Here is a 21,378-nt window from a genome sequence, read left to right as displayed (position 1 = left end):
TTAATTTACGCAAACAAATTTTACAACTATCTGTAGAAAAAAAAATCAAAATTTTGAAACGAAAGCTTTCTTGCAGTTTTTGTCCTTGATAAACTGAAGAAAACTAAATGTCATACAGACAGATTAGACTATGCAGTCTCTCCCTTCTCCCCCCACTCTCCCCCTACCCTACCCCCACTCTCCCCCTATCCTCTCTGTCCCTACTATCCTTCTTCCTACTTTCGCTTTCCCCCTCCTCTCTTGCTCGCTCCCTTCCTACTCTCCTCTCTCCCTCCCTCTGTCAAATTTGTCAGTGTAGTAATGTGATCACTGTGGAAAGTGGCATGCATAATGTTATAGTTCTCAGTGCCGAATCATGCTGATTCTACGCTGCATTTTTACTGCAATCTAATCCTCAGTGGTGTTCACTATTCCTTTTTTATAAAAAGACATAGGAGCTGAATTAGGCCATTTGGCCAATTGAGTCTACTCTTCCATTCCAATCATGGTTGATCCTTTTTTCCCTTCAGCCCCACTCCCCAGCTTTCTCCCTGTAACCTTTGATGCCATGTCCAATCAAAAACCTACCAATCTCTGCCTTAAATGCACCCAACACCCTGGCCTCCACAGCTGCCTGTGGTAATAAATTCCACAAATTGACCACCCCTCTAGCTAAAGAAATTTCTCTGCAGCTCTATTTTAAATGGATGTCCCTCTATTCTGAGGCTGTGCCCTCTTGTCCTAGACTCTCCCACCATGGGAAACATCCTTTCCACATCTACTCTGTCTAGGCCTTCCAACATTTGAAATGTTTCATTGAGATCTCATGTCCTACCCTTCTAAATTTCAGTGAGTACAGGCCCAGAGCTATTAAACATTCCCCGTATGATAACTCTTTCATTCCCAGAATCATCCTTGTGAACCTCCTCTGAACCCTCTGCAATTCCAGCACATCTTTTCTTAGATGAGGATTCAATGATAGGGTAATTGAAGAGATATTATATATTTTTTTTACTTGGCATTTTCTGAAACAAATTTGCACCATGTGAGGAGATTAGGATTGAGCTTGGTCAGATAATTAGATATTAAGGAGTATATTAAAGTAAGCAGGATTGAGTTTCAGAGAGGCAATTGTGGAATCTATCTTTGACAGCTGCACTTGGACCTGGAATGTTTTGCTCACTGGGGTCCTTCACTCTCATTTCTAAACCTCAAGATTATTCTAAGCTGCTGCTGCTGCTGCTGCTGCTGCTGATCTCTGTCACATCTCTCATTTTACTGATCACTAGCATAATGGAGGTCATTCAAGGAGAGAAGGCTTCATTAAATTTTCCTTCAGCCCACTAATGGAACCAGAGCAGGCTCTGTCATTTCTCTGAATTGCAGATTTCCCAAACTGCAGGTATTCTTTAACATGTCCCGAGAGAAATTATATGGGAAATTACTGCCGAACACACCTGATTTTGGACTTGGAGGGTCTCTGCAGCTCATGTGCACAAAGAACATTGATTTTGTTCTTCACCAGTTTGTCCAGGTCCCTCTGACTCCTTGGGAGCTCCTCACCCATTATTTAAATCATTGTTTGATGACAGCATATCCTTGTGGCTGGCAGTGTTTTATTTGTATTGTGGCATGTCCCTATAACAATTGGATGCAAACACTGCACCTGCTGTACTGCATGGTGACAACAATCTTAACGCCAGAAGAGTTGTGTGGAACTATTTCTAAGCCATGATGCCAGGTTGATGATAATTTTTCGATTATCCTGGTAGGAGAATAATTTGACAGGAAGGATTTAAAAACAAGTTCTGATATGCATTAGCAAAACTTTGGGAGGCTACATGGAGTTGAAGGATTTTGGAGTGGAAGTTGCACTATAGGTAGTAGCTGTAAAGATATAGGAGTTAAGGAACTGAGGCCAGATTTCAAAGAAAGGGAAATAGAACTTGAGGGAGAATTACTGATAGCTATCACAAGGTATTAGAAATTAAGTTGAGCATTTAGCAACTTAAAGGGCTAGGGTTTGAGGGAGCATGAAGAAGGTCTCACACAAGATGAGTTCAAAGAGCACATGAGAAAAAATATGTTCAGGGATAGGACACGAGAGCCTTAGGGAAGATTTAAGCTGGTGGTTTAAGGGAAAGGAGGGGATTGGCAGAGACAAATAATCGCATGGTCTCTTAGTTGTTGCTGGGGATGAGAATGGATGAGACAAGGGCAAAGTAATTCAAGAAAGTAGTTTGTAGCTGTAAGAACTTGTGATACTGTGGGGACTAGGCTGGGATGAGAGAAGGTAATGCTTTTAATGAGGATAAGGGCTTCAGAAGTGGAGGTGAGGGTCACAGCCATACAGCATAGAACCAGGCTCTTTGACCCACTGTGTTCATGTCACTCATTGAACCTATCTACATTAGAACCATTTACCCAATGTAGGTCTGCCTACATTCTAGAACATTTATAGGTGCTTAGACCGTAAGACATAGGAGCAGAATTAGGCTATATAGCCCATCAAGTCTTCTCCACCATTTGATCATGGTTGATTTATTATCCCTCTTAATCACATTCTCTTGTCTTCTCCCGGTAACCTTTGACACCTTTACTAATCAAGAACCTATCAACCTCTGCATTAAATATACCTAATGACTGCCTCCACAGCCATCTGTGGCAATAAATTCCACACATTGACCACCTCTGGCTAAAGAAATTCCTTCTCATCTCTGTCCTAAAGAACCCTCCTTGTGTTCTGAGGCTATGCTCTCTGATCTTAGATTATCCTATTATTGGAAACATCCTCTCTTGGTCCACTCTATCTAGAATGTAGAGCATAAAACAATACGGTACAGTACAGGCTTTTCAGCCCACTAAATGAGCCAACCTTTTAACCTACTCTTAAGATCAATATAATCCTTCCCTCCAACATAACCCTCCATTTTTCTATAATCCATCTGCCTATCTAAGAGTTTATTAAATGCCCCTATTGTATCCTCCTCTTCAACTGGCCCTGTTTCCATGCACACACCATTCTCTAGGTCTTAGAGTTGTAAATCCTGGAGTTTTGGCACGTGGAATTTAATGCGAAGTGCAAGATGATGACGTTTGGCGTCAAAAATTAGATGCATTTGCTTCCACCACCTCTTCAGGCAGTGCATTCCGGACTCTAATCATTCTCTGTGTGAAAGAATTCCCACTCAGAAGCCCCCTAAATCTGCTGCTCCTCTCTCTAAAACTACAGTTGCAAGAAAAAGTTGTGAACTCTTCGCAATTACCTGGTTTTCTGCATCAGTTATTCATAAAATGTAGTCTGATTGTTATCTAAGTCAGAATAATAAACAAACACAATCTGCCTAAACTAATAACACACAATTGTAATTTTCATGTCTTTATTGAACATATTGTTTAATTATTCACAATTCAGGCTAGAAAAAGTATGTAAATCATTGATTTATTAACTGGTAGAACCTCTTTTAGCAGCAATAATCATCACCGAATGTTTCCTGTGGCTGCTGATCAGACTTGCACAATGGTGAGGAGGAATTTTAGACCATTGCTGTATACAAACCTGTTTTAGTTCATCTTTATTTCTGGGATATCTTGCATGAACAGCCCTTTTCAGGTCATGCTACAGTATCTCAATTGGGTTAAAGTCTGGACTTGGCCTTCCCAAACATGAGTTTTCTTCTTTTTAAACTATTTCATTGTTGATTTATTCTTGTGTTTCAGATCATTGTCTTGTTGCATTAACCAACGTCTGTTAAGCTTCAGGTGATAGATTGCTACCATGACATTCTCCTGTAAAATGTCTTGGTACAATTTTGAATTCATTGTTCCCTCAGCGATTGCAAGTTGTCCAGGTCCTGAGGCAGCAAAGCAGCCTCAGACCATGATATACCAACTAGTAGAGTGGTGCTGCAGGAACAACCTTGCATTCAACGTCAGTAAGACAAAAGAACTGATTGTAGACTTCAGGAAGGGTAAGATGAAAGAACACATACCGATCTTCATAGAGGGATCAGAAGAGGAGAGAGTGAGCAGTTTCAAGTTCTTGGGCGTCAAGATCTCTGAGGACTTAACCTGGTCGCAACATATCGATGCAGCTATAAAGAAGGCAAGACAGCAACTGTCCTTCTTTAGGAGTTTGAAGAGATTTGGTATGTCAACAAATACACTCAAAAACTAAAATACATTTGTAGATATACCATGGAGAGCATTCTGACAGGCTGCATCACTGTCCGGTATGGGGCGGGGGGGGTGGGGAGCTACTTACTGCACAGGACCGAAAGAAACTGCAGAGGGCCGTATATTTAGTCGGCTCTATCTTGGGTACGAGCCTACAAAGTACCCAGGGCAACTTCAAGGAGCGGTGTCTCTGAAAGACAGCGTAAATTATTAAGGACAGCCGGCACCTAAGGCATGCCTGTTTCTCATTGTTACCAATAGGTAGGAGGTATATATAGAAGCCTGAAGGCACACACTCAGCGCTTCAGGAACAGCTTTGTTCCCTCTGTCATTCGACTCCTAAATTGATATTGAACCTGTGAACACTACCTCACTTTTTAATATATATTTCTGTTTTTGCACAAATTTTAAACTCTAATATACATATTATATAATATGTAATTATATAATTATATATATATATATAAAATTATATAATATAATATACATATATAATATGATATGCATCTAAATCACTATCTCAAAAAGCATTAATAATAGCTTTTAAAAAGTTCTTAAGTCCTGGCGGTTGAATTGTAAAGCCTAATGGCATTGGGGAGTATTGACCTCTTCATCCTGTCTGAGGAGCATTGCATCGATAGTAACCTGTATGTTATTAGTTTTGCTACAACAAGTGTATGGGACATTGGAAAAAAAGTTGAATTTCCCCATGGGGATGAATAAAGTATCTATCTATCTATCTATCTATCTGTAATTGATTGATTTTTCTTCTATATTATGTATTGCTTTGAACTGCTGCTGCGAAGTTAACAAATTTCACGACACATGCTGGTGATAATAAACCTGATTCTAGTTCTGATGCTTCTTCCAACATGCTTCACAGTTGAGATGACGTCTTGGTGTTGGTGTGCAGTGCCCTTTTTCCTCTAAACACATTTGGGTGCATTTCTGCCAAAAAATTCAAACTTTTCCCTCATCTTTCCACAGAACATTTTCCCAGAAGCATTATGGAACATCCAGATGGGCTTTTGCAAACTTGAGGCATGCCTCAATGTTTTTTTTTGGAGAGCAATGGTTTCTTCCGTGGTGTCCTTCAATGAACACCATTCTTGTTTAGTGTTTTTCTTATTGTGGACACATGAACAGAGTCTTCAGCAAGTTCTAGAGATTTCTGCAGGTCATTTCTGTTACCCTTGGGTTCTTTTTCACCTCCTTCAGCATTGTATGTTGTGCTCTTGATGTGATCTTTGCAGGACACCCACTCCTAGGGAGAATAGCAACAGTACTGAATTTCCTCCAGTTGTAGACAATTTCTTTTACTGTGGACCTGTGTGCTGATGTACACTCAGGTCTTTAGAAATGCTTTTGCAGCCTTTTCCAGCTTCATGCATCTCTAATTTTTCTTCTAAGGTTCTCTGAAAGTTGTTTTTATCGAGGCATAGTGCACATAAACAGATCTTTCATGTGAAAAGCAGGTTCTGTCAGTAACCTGACTTTGTGTGTCTTTTTTATAGGGCAGGGCACCTCTACAAACCACTCGCATCTCATTGATTGGAACACATGACTCCAAATAGCTTTTGTAGAAGGCATTATCCCAGAGGTTCACACACTTTTTTGATTGTGATTTTTTTAAATGAGGTACTGTGATGACCCACTTACTAGCACACTCGAACCGGCTCACAATTAGCCAGCGTGCAGGCACAAAGGCTAGGTCCGCAACAAAGGGAGAAAGCCTGAGGGGGTGTCAGTACGTGCCTCTCGAAGCATCCGCGCGGGGGAGGGCGGATGGAGGGAGGCTTTAAAGCAAGGCTGTGAAGTTCGAATAAACTTTAACTTTGACTGCAGTTTACCGACTCCATGTCGTTATTTTAGCGCTGCGTGTAGCACACCGCTACAATTGGTGACCCCGACGGTCCAAACGTTTTTGGACCAGAGATGAACGATGCCGCATCTGTTCATGCGGTTTCCTTGAAACTGCCAAGCTTCTGGACGCTACAACCTCACCTATGGTTTTAGCAAGCAGAAGCCCAATTCCACATTCGGCAGATAACCTCAGAGGACACCCGTTACTACTACGTGGTGAGCTCCCTCGACCAGGACACAGCGGCCCAGGTCGCGGAGTTCGTACAGTCTCCCCTGGCGGATGGCAAGTGCACGGAATTCAAAGCCCTGCTCATAAGGACTTTCGGGCTCTCCCGCCGCAAGCGAGCTGCCCGTTTACTGCACCTGGATGGCTTGGGAGACAGGCCTCCATCAGCTTTAATGAATGAGATGTTGTTTCTGGCCGACGGACACACACCCTGCCTCATGTTTGAGCAGGCATTCCTGGAGCAGCTGCCCGAGGACATACGCCTGCTGCTGTCCGACGCGGATTTCAGCGACCCCCGGAAGGTGGCAGCCCGGGCGGACTTGCTGTGGAACGCCAAGAAGGTGAGTGGGGCGTCCATCTCACTGATCACCCGGCCACGCTCCCAGCAGCAAACCAGTCCAGGCCCGGCCGCAGAGCCCGCTAACCCCAGAGGCCAGGGTGTGGAGCCCAACGAGCAATGGTGTTTCTACCACCAGCGGTGGGGCGCAGAAGGCCGCCGTTGTCGCCCGCCCTGCTAGTTCCCGGGAAATGCCAGGGCCAGCCGTCGCTGATGGCTACGGTGGCTGGCCATTGGGATAGCCTCCTGTATGTGTGGGACAGCAGGTCGGGACACCGGTTTTTGGTCGACACCGGTGCCGAGATCAGCGTCTTACCTCCGACGAGTTACGACACCCGCAGCAGGGCACCGGGTCCCCCCCTGAGGGCCGCGAACGACAGCACAGTAAGGACCTATGGCACCCATCTGGTGCAGCTATGGTTCGGCTCCAGCCAGTTCTCGTGGGACTTCACCCTGGCCGCCGTAGCCCAACCGCTTCTGGGTGCGGATTTCTTGCGGGCTCACAGCCTACTGGTCGATCTGCCCAGGAAGAGACTGGTTCACGCCGAGACCTCTCAGACGTTCTCCCTGGGTGCAGCCCAGTTGCCAGCCCCTCACCTCGGCTCCATCACGCTGTCCAACAACGACTTCACCAGGGTCCTGGCGGATTTCCCATCGGTTCTGGCACCGCAGTTTGAGGCAGCCATGCCCCGACACTGCGTACAGCACCACATCCCGACCCAGGGACCACCCCTCCACGCCCGTGCTCAGCGGCTTCCCCCGGACAAGCTCCGACTGGCGAAGGAGGAGTTCAAGAGGATGGAGGAATTGGGGATCATCCGGCGGTCCGACAGCCTATGGGCCTCCCCCCTGCACATGGTGCCCAAAGCGACAGGGGGCTGGAGACCGTGCGGCGACTACCGCAGGCTGAACGAGGCTACAACACCGGACCGCTACCCTGTGCCGCACATTCAGGACTTTGCAGCAAACCTGCACGGCGCACGGATCTTCTCCAAGGTAGACCTCATCCGCGGATACCATCAAATCCCGATGCATCCGGACGACGTCCCCAAAACGGCTCTCAGCACCCCGTTCGGCCTTTTCGAGTTCCTCCGCATGCCGTTCGGCCTGAAGAATGCCGCACAGACGTTCCAGCGGTTGATGGACGCAGTGGGACGCGACCTGGACTTCGCATTCATCTATTTGGACGACATCCTCATAGCCAGCAGCAGTCATCAGGAGCATCTGTCCCACCTCCGACAACTCTATGCCCGGCTGAGTGACTACGGTCTAACAATCAACCTGGCCAAATGCCAGTTCAGGCTCGACACCATTGACTTCCTGGGCCACAGGATTACCACAGACGAGGCGACCCCTCTGCCCGCTAAGGTAGATGCGGTCCGCCATTTCCCCCGACCCACCACGATCAAAGGCCTTCAGGAATTGGTAGGTATGGTCAATTTCTACCACCGCTTCCTCCCTTCGGCTGCCCGGATCATGCGCCCCCTGTTTGCCTTGCTGTCCGGTCCGGGCAAGGACATTACCTGGGACGAGGAGTCCGCCGCCGCTTTCATTCAAACGAAGGATGCCTTGGCGAACGCCGCGATGCTAGTGCACCCCAGAATGGACGTCCCTACCGCCCTCACAGTGGATGCATCTAATACGGCAGTCGGTGGGGTACTGGAGCAGCTCATCGCGGGCCGCTGGCAACCCCTGGCGTTTTTCAGCAAACACCTGTGGCCACCCGAGCTCAAATACAGTGCTTTCGACCGGGAACTGTTGGCGCTATACCTGGCAATCCGGCATTTCAGGTACTTCACCGCGTTCACGGACTACAAACCGCTTACCTTTACGTTCACAAAGGTGTCCGATCCCTGGTCATCCCGCCAGCAGCGCCATCTGTCCTACATCTCTGAATACACGACGGACGTCCGGCACGTCTCGGGTAAGGACAATGTTGTGGCGGATGTGCTCTCTCGCCCTAACATTCACGCCCTTTCCCAAAGGGTAGACTTTGAGGCGCTGGCAGAGGCACAGCAGGCAGAGGAGGAGATCCCGAGTTACAGGACTGCAGTCTCCGGTTGGCAGCTCCAGGACCTCCCCGTAGGCCCAGGTGAGAGGACCCTACTCTGTGACGTCGCCACCGGCCAGCCCCGTCCCGTCGTCCCGGCACCTTGGCGACGACGTGTTTTCGACTCCATTCATAACTTGGCACACCCCTCCATCCGCACTACCATCCGGATGGTCTCCAGCAGGTTTGTTTGGCACGGACTCCGCAAGCAGGTCCGTGAATGGGCCAGAACGTGCATGCACTGCCAGACGGCCAAGGTGCAGCGACACACCAAGGCCCCGCCGCAGCAGTTCCACCCCACCCGCCGGCGTTTCGACCACATTCATGTGGATATCGTGGGCCCCTCTGCCAGTGTCACGAGGAGCGCGGCACCTCCTGACTATTGTGGACCGGTTCACAAGATGGCCAGAGGCAGTCCCGCTCACCGACATCACCTCCGAATCTTGCGCCCGGGCGCTGATCGCCACCTTGGTGACCTGCTTTGGTGTATCGGCCCTCATTACCTCCGACAGAGGCGCCCAGTTCACCTCCAGCCTGTGGTCAGCGATGGCCAGCCTGTTGGGGACTCAGCTGCACCACACACCACTGCCTACCACCCACAGTCGAACGGACTGGTGGAGCATTTCCACCGTCACCTGAAGTCGGCTCTCATGGCCCGCCTGCAAGGAGCTAACTGGGTGGACGAGCTTCCCTGGGTCCTACTCGGCATCCGCACGGCGTCCAAAGACAATCTGCATGCTTCGTCGGCCGAGTTGGTGTACGGCGCACCCCTGGTTGTCCCCGGGGAGTTCATACCAGCCCCAAGGGGGCAAGAGGAAGAACCCACAGCAGTCCTGGGCAGACTACGCGAGAGGCTCGGTGCCCTGGCCCCCATACCCACTTCGCAGCATGGGCAGAACCCAACCTGCGTACCCAAAGACCTGCAGAACTGTAAGTTTGTGTTTGTACGGAAGGGTGGGCATCGGCCACCGCTGCAACGGCCCTACGAGGGGCCGTTCACGGTGCTCAGGTACAACGGGTCCACGTTCGTGCTGGACGTTGGGGGGAGAGAGGAGTTTTTCACGGTGGACCGACTCAAGCCGGCCCATGTGGACCTGGCACAACCGGTCGAGTTTCTGACACCGTGGTGCAGAGGCCGACCTCCCAAACAGGGTCTGGCCCAGACTGTGGACATTGGGGGGTGTATCGCCGGTTCTGGGGGGGGGGGGGGGGGGTTATGTGGCGACCCACTTACTAGCACACTCAAACCGGCTCACAATTAGTCAGCGTGCAGGCACAAAGGCTAGGTCCGCAACAAAGGGAGAAAGCCTGAGGGGGTGTCAGTACGTGCCTCTCGAAGCATCCGCGCAGGGGAGGGCGGATGGAGGGAGGCTTTAAAGCAAGGCTGTGAAGTTCGAATAAACTTTAACTTTGACTGCAGTTTACCAACTCCATGTCGTTATTTTAGCGCTGCGTGTAGCACACCGCTACAGTACTCAGTATTGACGAGAAGAAATACAACAACTTCTGTGTGTGTTATTAGTTTAGTCAGATTGTGTTTGTCTATTTGTGACTTAGATGAAGATCAGACCACATTTTATGAGTACCGTAATTAATGTAGAAAACCATTTAATTGCAAAGGGTTCACAAACTTTTTCTTGCAAATGAATGTCCTCGTCTTACACATCCCCACCCTGAGAGAATGATTTTTAATATCTGCTATATATATATCCTTCATAATTATATATACTTACATAAGGTCACTCCTCAGCCTCCTCCACTCCAGAAGAAAATCTCAGTTTATCTAGTTTCCGTAACCACAATGCCATCAATCCAGGCAACATCCTGGTAAATTTTAAACACGAGATTCTGCAAATGCTGGAAATCTGGAGCAACGCAAACAAAATGCTGGAGGGACTCAGCTGGTCAGGCAGTATCCAATGAGGGAAATCAACATTCGATGTTTTGGACTTCATCAGGACTGGAAAAGAAGCAGGCAGAAGCCAGATTAAGAAGGTGGGAGGAGATCCTGGTGAATCTCCTCTGCATTGCATCTTTTGATTTCAATGGAATTCTTTTCAATTATGTCTTTCAAATTATTCCTTTCTAAGTACCGGTAGTTTGAAAAGTTTTTACAAGTTCAGTGAGGTTTGTTTTTGCTTTTAGTTACAGTTGATCATATTACGGGTGAAATAATGAGTACTGATCTATTTATGTAGGAATGGATCTTAACTTCTAACATTGTTTGTTAACTCTTACATAGTTTTACTCCAAACATGTTTGGAATAGCAACTAACTGAGCTCACTTTCTGGCTTTAATAAATGTGTGATGAATGCTGGATAGCTATCTGTCCACAGATGCTAAGTTGAAAAATGATTGAGAGGCCATTTTGTAGTTCTATTTTTGAATAGAGTGGTCGGGTTTCCAGACTCTTTAAACCAACTATGATGCAAGGGAATGCTTATGGGCCCTCACGAAAAGGAGGATTTTGATTGACAGAGAGACAGACATACTTTATTGATCCCGAGGGAAATTGGGTTTTGTTACAGCCGCGGCAACCAAGAATAGTGTAGAAATATAGCAATATAAAACCATAAATAATTAAATAATAATAAGTTAATCATGCCAAGTGGAAATAAGTCCAGGACCAGCCTATTGGCTCAGGGTGTTTGACACTCTGAGGGAGGAGTTGTAAAGTTTAATGGCCACAGGCAGGAATGACTTCCTGTGACGCTCAGTGTTGCATCTCAGTGGAATGAGTCTCTGGCTGAATGTACTCCTGTGCCTAACCAGTACAAAATGGAGTGGATGGGAGTCATTGTCCAATATGGCATGCAACTTGGACAGCATCCTCTTTTCAGACACCACCGTCAGAGAGTCCATTTCCACCCCCACAACATCACTGGCCTTACGAATGTGTTTGTTGATTCTGTTGGTGTCTGCTACCGTCAGCCTGCTGCTCCAGCACACAACAGCAAACATGATAGCACTGGCCACCACAGCCTCGTAGAACATCCTCAGCATCGTCCGGCAGATGTTAAAGGACCTCAGTCTCCTCAGGAAATAGAGACGGCTCTGACCTTTCTTGTTGACAGCCTCAGTGTTCTTTGACCAGTCCAGTTTATTCTCAATTCGTATTCTCAGGTATTTGTAATCCTCCACCATGTCCACACTGACCCCTTGGATGGAAACAGGGTCACCGGTGCCTTAGCCCTCCTCAGGTCCACCACCAGCTCCTTAGTCTTTTTCACATTAAGCTGCAGATGATTCTGCTCGCACCATGTGACAAAGTTTCCCACCATAGCCCTGTACTCAGCCTCATCTCCCTTGCTGATGCATCCAACTATGGCAGAGTCATCAGAAAACTTCTGAAGATGGGCCTTGCAAGCTACAAAATAAACTCAACAAATGTTTTTTGTGAACTGACTTCACCCTCCCCAACCATTGGAGCACCCAGGCTATCTCTTATTCATCACTTCCTAACTGGCCATTAGACCCCCAACAATTAGACCATTCCTCATAATCGTCTTTAGATCTCTTCTCCATTTCATTCTCTGATTCAGTCCTCCCTCCCCATATATCCTGCCCTTCTTGCCATTTGATCCCCAGCTAACTCTTGCCATATCACCACCTGTTCTTGCAAGCTTCAAACTTGTGAAGCAAATTTTTTGCCTGCAGAGCTTCCAACTATCCCATAATGCTACTTTAGTTGGACAGGAACTCTATTCAAAGAGGCACTGCATTTAAAAGGTTCTGAGAAAGCTGTTATTTCTGTTTTCCTGGCCTAATAGAGCACCTTTCCCTTCCCTGTACAACTGAACTCCACTCTAAAGTCTTTCATGCACAGATCTCTGTGAGATTGTGCTGTTTCACAAGGAGCACAGTTTTGGAGTTTAAATTGTAGACATTGTAGTATATTTTAATGAACACCTTTTCAATCAACTAAAAGGCAAATTGAATCAAGACTGCAATTCCTATTTAATCTAACTTTGGATTTTATATCGAATCCCACAACTTAATGATTGCACATCATTGAGGCTTTATTTTGCTGACTCACGTCAAAGCATAAAAATTCAGATTGAAGAGCTGGGCATGAAAGTGGATTTGGGTGGATTGCATGAATTGTGTGCTGACGGTCCATTTTTTAGACATTAAGAGGCACTGTCAATATATTATTGTCTGTTTTATTCCCCCCGTACTTTTTACCCATTATTGTTATTTATTTAATTTGTTATTTTCCCACCAGTTGCTGCGAGAGTTGAAGCATCCCAACGTGATTGCCTTGCAGAAGGTATTTCTTTCACACAGCGACAGAAAAGTATGGCTCCTGTTTGATTATGCAGAACATGATTTATGGGTAAGAACTTGGTTACTAGAATCTTAAGCACTTGAAATGGGAATATTAATTCAATAGTATCAATAGGTACATTTAATGTCAGAGAAATGTATACAATATACATGCTGAAATTAGTTTTCTTTGCAAACATCCACGAAAACAAAGGAGTGCCCCAAAGAATGAATGACGGTTAAATGTTAGAGCCCCAAAGCCCATCCCCAGCAAAAAAGTATCGGCACCCCCCCCACCAAGCACGTAAACGTGCAGCAAAGCATCAGTAAAGACACAGACTTGCAGTACCCCAAAGACTACTTGTTCACCGGGTAATTCAACATACCACAGTTTTGTTTGTTCTCTCGCGCTCTTTCTCTCCCTCCCCCCCTCTTTACCCCCACCTCTCTCTCTCCCCACCTCTCTCTCTGCCCTCTCTCTCCCCTCTCTCTCTCCCCCCTCTCTCTCCCCCCCTCTCTCCCCCCCTCTCTCCCCCTTCTCCCTCTCCCTCCCCCTCACCTAATAAGGGAAAAAGAGGTGTCCCTGTGCAATTGTTGAATACACAATGTTGCGTTCTAATTACAACCCCTCAGAAAGAGAAGTATCTCTTGGTTCCATGCAGAAGGTCTACACATCATATATTAATTGGGAGTAGAAGTAGACTACTTGGCTTCTCAAACTTGCCCTGTCATTTGACAAGATCATGACTTAACAATTGTATACTCCACATTCAGGCTTGAGCTGATCAGAATGGAGCAGTACTTGTTCAACACAAGTGCAACCAATGACCAAACCAGCAAGAGGGAGTACAATTGTCTAATCTTCATGCTCATGACATTCAACAGCTTACAACTTTACCATTATCATTTTCCAAACCATCAGTATCTCCAGGGAATGGGGTGCCATTGCTGATCAAAAACTCAACTGGAACAGAAATAATGTGTGTTAATATCCAGAATCTAGAAATAAATAGTTGTCTTCATATTTCAAATAGTAAGTACATGTCTTTCTTTAACATATTTTTGTCAGAGGAATGCAATGTACAGCACATATTAAAAGGCTATGAAATGTAGTGCTAAGTTAATGAAAGGCTGATTTACTTTGCAAAGTTTTGGACTCTAGATTATGGAAAGCAAAGAATCAAAAAAATCTGAAGTTGCTGGAAATCAAAAACAAAATCATGAAATGACCATCAATCACTTAAAGGGTTATCAGAAGAGTTCTTGAAATAAAATCTTAGAATTTTTAAAAATCATTTTATCAATGTCGTCTGCCCTGTTGAATGTTTCGAGCATTTTCTATTTTTAATGTGGAAATTATGATAGAAAAGAGTAGATGCTATCTAAGTTCACTAGAATGGTGATTGCATATGAAAATATAAATAGAAATTTTTTTAGAAAACTTGGGAATTTTTTATTAGAATAAAATATTGATTAATTTGATTGAGGTTGGTTGGAGATATGGGGTTAAATGTTACTAGTCACTCCAAGAAATTAGCTGTATGCTTGATTTTGATGTGCAGTAGGCATGTGTATAGATTTTCAGGAGATGTTTAATAAAACATTTAAAAACAAGAGATGCAACATTATAGGTTGGAAGATGGGAAACAGACTAAGTAAAAGATGTTGGCTGGACTGAAGGAAGTTGAAACCTTGAGGTCCATATTAGTTCTTTTATTGTCCTCATGTAGTTATAGATTTCATAAGCAGGTATGAAATTAAAATTTACAAATCTATTATTAAGCAGTAGGTTTGACAAATGATGAGGTGGCTGTAGAATACTTAAGACAGGACAGATCAATGAAATAGGCATTTAACTAGAAGGTGCAATTTAAAGTAGGTGAAGGCATTAACATATTTTGTAGAAATAGGGGAAAATGAGCATGATTTTGACCTAGTTGTTCCATTGAAAGTATAAGATAATGGGCCAATACAATTTGGGATTTTAAAGTAAATGCATAGAATCCAAGTACTAAAGTAGTTAAGATAAATATATGCCCTGGAAGGAAGTCTGTGAGGAGTCAAGCTGCTTAGTAATAGAAATAATATTGAAGCCAGAAGGGAAACTAAGCCTTGGGGAAAGGTGAGAACATGGGCAGAAAAGAAAAAAGATTAGATTTAATCCAGGTATTTAAAATCTTGAAGTGCTTTGAAAGTGTATATAGGATGATTTATGAGTTGATAAGAACTAAATGGTCAGGATTCAAAAGTGAAGTATCTGTCATAAAAGTCAGGAGGAAGTACGTATTCAGTGGCCACTTTATTAGGTACACCTGTACACCTGCTTGAGACAAATATCCAATAACCCAATCATGTGGTAGCAACTGAAAGCATAAAAGCATGCAGACATGGTTATGAAGTTCAATTGTTGTTCAGACCAAACATCAGAATGGTAAGGATATGTGATCTAAGTGGCTTTGACTGTGGAATGATTGTTGGTGCCAGATGGGGTGGTTTGTGTATCTCAGAAACTGCATGTCTCCTGAGATTATCACACATGATAGTCACTAGACTTCACAGAGAATGGTGTAAATATCAAAAAAGATCCAGTGAGTGGCAGTTCTGTGGGCGATAACACCTTGTTAATGAGAATAATTAGACTGGTTCAAGCTGACAGGAAGGTGACTGTAGCTCAAATAACCATGCATCACAACACTGGTGTACACAAGAGAATCTCTGAACACAACACATAGAACCTTCAAGTAGATGGGCTATAGCAGCTAAACAATTGGCAGAGAAGCCCAGCAGCATCTGTATGAGGGGGGAGGGGAGAGGAATGAAACGTCAACACTCTGTGTTAAAAACATGCATCAGGGCTGAAACTAGTGAGGGGAAATGCCCAGTATAAAGAGGAGAGGGAGCATGGTGAGTCAGGAGCCCAAGATGATTGTTGACTCTAAGGCTGAGAAAGGTGAAGGATGAAGGGCAGTTTAGGTCAAGGAAGGAAGGGAGGGAGAGGGAGACAGAGGCAGGTGGATGATGGATGGAGGCAGAAGTAAAACAGGAGAGGCAGACAGAGTGAAGTAGGGTGAAAGTAGAGGGTGATAAGCAGGAAAACAAAGCCTAACAATGTTGGAATCTGATAAGTAAAGAGGTGATAATTCTTTATACTGACTGTCTTTCCCTCTCCATTCTCAGTCCTGAAACAATGACAGTTACTTTCCCCTCCACAGATGCTGATCAACCACTGAGTTCCTCCAGCAGATTGCTTGTTGCTTCAGGTCCAGACTTCAGCAGTCTCTTTTGTCTCTATTCCAAATCATGAGATGCTTGAGAAAGTTGTTCCACAGTATCAGTTTTCTTTTGTTTTAAGCATATAATTTATGTGGAATCTTATTATTAGCCTTTTAACTATTAGAACATAGAACACCAACACAATACAGGCCCTTCTGCCCACAATGCTGTGCCAAACATGTACTTACTTTAGAAATTACCTAGGGTTACCCATAGCCCTCTATTTTTCTATTAGTGGAAACACTCTGTTAACTCTTACTAAGCTCTTGATCATTTTAAACATTTCTATATATAGATTATAAATAAGGAAGGGACATTCTACTCCAGAGATGTAGATACACAGTGGATTCTGATTAATTGGGGCAGCCACTTATTTGGGACAACTCTTAAGGAACAGGAACTAATAGAGAAAATAGTTGGAATTCCCTTTGTTTATTTGGAACACTATTCCCCTTAATTGGGATAGGAGACTATAGCCAAACAGTTTCAGACTAGCGTCAGTTGTGTGCACTTGTGTATGTCTGTTAGATGCTACACCATGCTTAATGCAAACAGTTTTAAAATAGCATCAGTTGTATGTGTTTGTGTTTAAAAAGGAATGATTTTTGTCACTGATAGTTTGCAAGTAATAAACAGTAAGACAATTCAGAACTGTTTTGCTCACTGTGATTTCAAGCATTTAGGCTTGGAGATGCCAGAAGCAGCCAGGAGTGAAAATGAACTGATTTCACTACTTCAACAAGTTAGGAACTATGAAGAATTTGAAGGAACCGACAATCATGTTTAATGTTACAATGAAAATGACGATTTGGAGGATACAATTGTCAAAGCATTGTATGAAGGCAATCGATGATCTGCACTGGGTGTTTGTGCTAATTTTGTTCATTTACATTCAAAAGGACATGGCAGTGTACACTGGATGAATTCCTCCAATGATAACTATGAGGAACTCATACACTGTCTAATAGTAATATAGTAGTATTGAGAGTATTCTAATTTATTCCATAATCTACTTAAATACATAATTTGTTAGTATTACTTTGTTTATCTTTTTAACTCTTTAACCTGTTTAACTATTTCCAGGAAACTTCAGCTTATTGGTACAGTAATGGAAACAATACAGTGGATTCTGGTTAATTGGGACACATCAGCACCAGTATATTGTGGCCCAATTAAGTGGCTGTCCCAATTAGCTGGTTTCATAGAAATAGTTAAAATGGTATAAATAAAAAATAAACTACCATTTAACAGAATTACAAATTATGTATTGAAGTGAAATACAGAATAAATTAGAGTACTACCAATACCATGACAGTGCTATAAAATTGTGTATTAGTTCATAATAGTTATCAGTGGAGGAATTCATCTGAAGTACACTCACATTCTTTTGAAATATCAACATAGACACTTAGGGTAGTTTGTTTGGCTAGTGTCAAATCTTTTCGTGGCATCTTGACAAGGGTCTGAAATTTTCTTTAAATCAAAATAGAAAACAAAATGATCAAAAATATCTGTATTTTGAATCGCCATCTGTCACCCTAAATGGATAACATAACACAAGCACACACAACTGACGCTATTTAAAAACTGTTCGCTCTAAGCATAGTATACTGTCTAATGGCCACACAAGTACATGCGACTGACGCTAGTTAGAATTTGCTTAGCAACAACTTCCTGTCCCAGTTAACCGGGATAGTGTCCCAAATAAATGAAGGGAATCCTGGCTCCCTTATTGATTAGTTTTTGTTATTTAAGAGTTGTCCCAAATAAGCAGCTGCTCTGATTTACCAATGGCTTAATTAACAGAATCCCCTGAACTTGCAAATGTTGTCCTACCTGTTGTGCAAATAATTGTGGGCTAGGACGTGGTTAAGCCTAAAATTTAACAGAATGGATTAGATATTTTAAATTGATCATTATCCTACAGTTTATTGCTACATTACTACATTTATTACTGTATTGACTATGATCTTTTTCAAAATACAGTATAGTCACTTTTGCAGTGTAGGGAGAAGGTTGCCAATTTGTGTACAACAAGCGCCTTGTAAACAATGAAGATAACATGCCTTACTTTACAATTATGGATTAGAGTAATTTAATTTCACCTGTAAGGGTCGATGGGACCCTGGAGACAAAATTTATAAACCAGTGAAATGGAGTCATATGCCATGACTTAAATCAAATGTTAATACCTATTTCCAGTGATTCCTCTAGGTTAGCTTGCAGTACAGAGGAAATGCTGTTTCTGTCGTGGGTGCACAGCATTTCCTGTGGTTTAGTTATCAATTTTGATCATTTGGCTTGTATATAATAGATGCCTTTATTACAAATTATTATTAAGGGGCATTTTAATTCATGTAAAGCAGTTGTGCAACATCAGTGCAGTTACTTACAAAAATGCTGGAAACACAGAGCAAGTCAAGCAGTGTTCATGAACAGAGGAACAGAATGTCAGGTTTCTGACTGCTGCGTGTTTCCAGTAGTTTCGTTTTCTATATCAGATTTTCATCATCTGCAGCTTTTTAATTTCATTACTCTTAAAGTAAAATGCATTTTGTTGATATTGAGATTGAATATCTTTTTGCTCTTTTGCTTTTTGAATAGCATATTATCAAGTTCCATCGTGCCTCAAAAGCAAATAAGAAACCAGTGCAGCTGCCTAGGGGAATGGTTAAATCACTGCTTTATCAAATTCTTGATGGAATTCATTATCTACATACAAACTGGGTTCTTCACAGAGACTTGGTAAGCATTAAGTTCTTAGAATGCCAATAATGAAGAAAATCCTGACTTGCCATGTGGTTGTATGAAAACAATTGTTTTTAAGATCTTGTTCTGGCTTTTGACCTTTGTTGGTTGCATGCATGTTGCTGTGAATTTTTATCCATTACCTTGTGTGATCAGGAAGTATAATGTGGCCACATACATTTTACTCCTTAAAAATTGAGCAATGCTTGGTGAAAATCCTTTTTTGTACTTAATTTAATGTGGTCCTTGAATTAAAAGCATTGGAGATCAGTACACTAGTGATATTTTGTAATAATTATTTTCACTAAATCCCAACGGCCTTGAAGCCGTAGGTCTGACAGGGCTTTTATAATGTTGAAAAAGTGTAAGCCCTCAGTATGCTTTCCATTTGTCTCTTGTGAATATACGACCTTGGATATGTCAATTCAATGGAGATGTTTGAGGTGGCTAGTGAAGAGAGTATTTCATTATAACCTATTGGCACTTTGTGATCATTCTGACAATTTTAAAAGATCATTATGAGGGCTGTAGTCACAACATAATATAATTCTACAGATTTAACCTTGAATTTTTTATGTGGTACTAGCTTTGCAGCTTTTATTCAGGCAGGTTGTCATAAAGTTTATTTTTTTCAGTTTAAAATGTGGCATGAAGAGAAGCTTGTGAAAGAAAGTTTAATGGCAAGACTTGGCAGTGTGGAGGATCAGCGGGATCTTGGGGTTTGAGTCCATAGGACACTCAAAGCTGCTACACAGGTTGACTCTGTGGTTAAGAAGGCATACAGTTCATTGACCTTCATCAATCGTGGGATTGAGTTTAAGAGCCAAGAGGTAATGTTGCAGCTATATAGGACCCTGGTCAGACCCCACTTGGAGTACTGTCGCCAATTCTGGTCGCCTCACTACAGGAAGGACATAAAACCCATAGAAAGGGTGTAGAGGAGATTTACAATTGCGAGCGTGCCTTATGAGAATAGGTTGAGTGAACTTGGCCTTTTCTCCTTGGAGGATGAGAGGTGACCTGATAGAGGTGTACAACATAATGAGAGGCATTGATCGTGTGGATAGTCAGAGGCTTTTCCCCAGAGCTGAAATGACTAGCACAAGAGGGCATAGTTTTAGGGTGCTTGGAAGAGATGTCAGGGGTAAGTTTTTTTACACAGAGAGTGGTGAGTGCATGGAATGGGCTGCTGGTGGCGGTGGTGGAAGCGGAAATGATAGGGTCTTTTAAGAGACCTCTGGATGGATATGTGGAGCTTAGAAAAATAGAGGGATATGGGTAACCCTCGGTAATTTCTCAGGTAAGGACATGTTCGGCAAGGTTTTGTGGGTCGAAGGGCCAGTATTGTGCTGTAGGTTTTCCATGTTTCTAAAGTGGACTGTTTAAATGCACTACAATATTCAAAGATTCACGATCCAAAGTACATTTATTATCAAAGAAATGTAAATTATACAACCTTGAGATTAGTATGAAATCCAGTTTAAAAGAATTAGTTTGACTGTGATGCTCAGTCAGCATGTTAGATCAGCAGGATGCCATGGAGTCATACAGCTCAGAAGATGGCCTTTCAGAATGTAAATCACAATTTACATTCTTACCACCTAGACAGACCTTTTGTTCAACATTTAATTACAAATGTATAATTAAGGAGATAGGGATTAGGAGCTACTTTAGGAAGGCAGAACAAATTAAAGCTATTTATAACTTCAAGCTTGTTCTGTTTTTTTCTCATATTCCATACTACCTCTGGTCGACAGAAATCTGTCAGTCTCAGATTTAGAATTAGCAATTTGCTTGATATCAATTGCCATGTAAAATACTAAGTTTCACCATCTATAACCTTTATGTATTTGTGTAACTTTTGGGTTTTTTCCACAATCCCCAAAGGACCTATCTTCAGTTTTTAGAATCTTGTCTCTTGTCCAGGCTTCCCAGTGATTTGCCTTAATTGGTACACTCTCTCCTCCAGATTTATCTCTTTCATACCTAATTTGCCATGAAGTATAATATAACCTTTTAAGGTATGTTGCTTGGAAATGCTTTAATATACCAAATGGGTCTAACCAGTTGCTATGTAATTTCTATACTTTGTATTCTAGTTTCCTAATTTTTTTCCCCTCATGGCCCTGTAGAAGAAAAACATTTATGTATAATGAGTCAAAACAATAATAGATCTGCTGACTAGAATATTTGTTAACCCAAAGTTGGGTAATGAGCACTAATTCAAAAAAGAACTAATGTTAGATATCAATATACATGCTCGAAAAAGATATAGAGAGGTATACTTCTTTGTCTAAAACACTGAGATTTGGAAGGTTGGGGGCTCATTATTAAAATTTTAACAACAACTGAATGAAAGAAAAGAATATTTCTGCTGATAGGGAAACCTAGGACAAGGGACTAAGAAAATTTAGATGTGCTTCTAGAATCATCAGTGTAGTTGACAGTTCATTATTAAT

The 21,378-nt window shown here is 43.1% G+C and overlaps 1 protein-coding gene across 6 annotated transcripts in view; it reads left to right on the top strand.

Moving 5' to 3' along the window:
• The window catches only part of LOC140733085 (cyclin-dependent kinase 19), a 224,103-nt gene that overhangs the window by 42,535 nt on the left and 160,190 nt on the right, over positions 1–21,378 (top strand). For all 6 annotated transcript variants that reach the window (XR_012100218.1, XM_073055915.1, XM_073055914.1 and 3 more), the window contains exons 3-4: positions 12,858–12,968; positions 18,776–18,916. Coding sequence is in view for 5 of the 6 variants with exons in the window: in XM_073055915.1 (XP_072912016.1) it covers positions 12,858–12,968; positions 18,776–18,916 (252 nt within the window). In the remaining variant the exon portion in view is untranslated. The remainder of the gene's footprint in view (positions 1–12,857; positions 12,969–18,775; positions 18,917–21,378) is intronic.

Source organism: Hemitrygon akajei, chromosome 9, assembly GCF_048418815.1.
Source record: "Hemitrygon akajei chromosome 9, sHemAka1.3, whole genome shotgun sequence".
In the NCBI taxonomy this organism is placed as follows: Eukaryota; Metazoa; Chordata; class Chondrichthyes; order Myliobatiformes; family Dasyatidae; genus Hemitrygon; species Hemitrygon akajei.
Note: the sequence above shows the minus strand (reverse complement) of the source record. Positions and strands in the feature narration are given on the sequence as shown.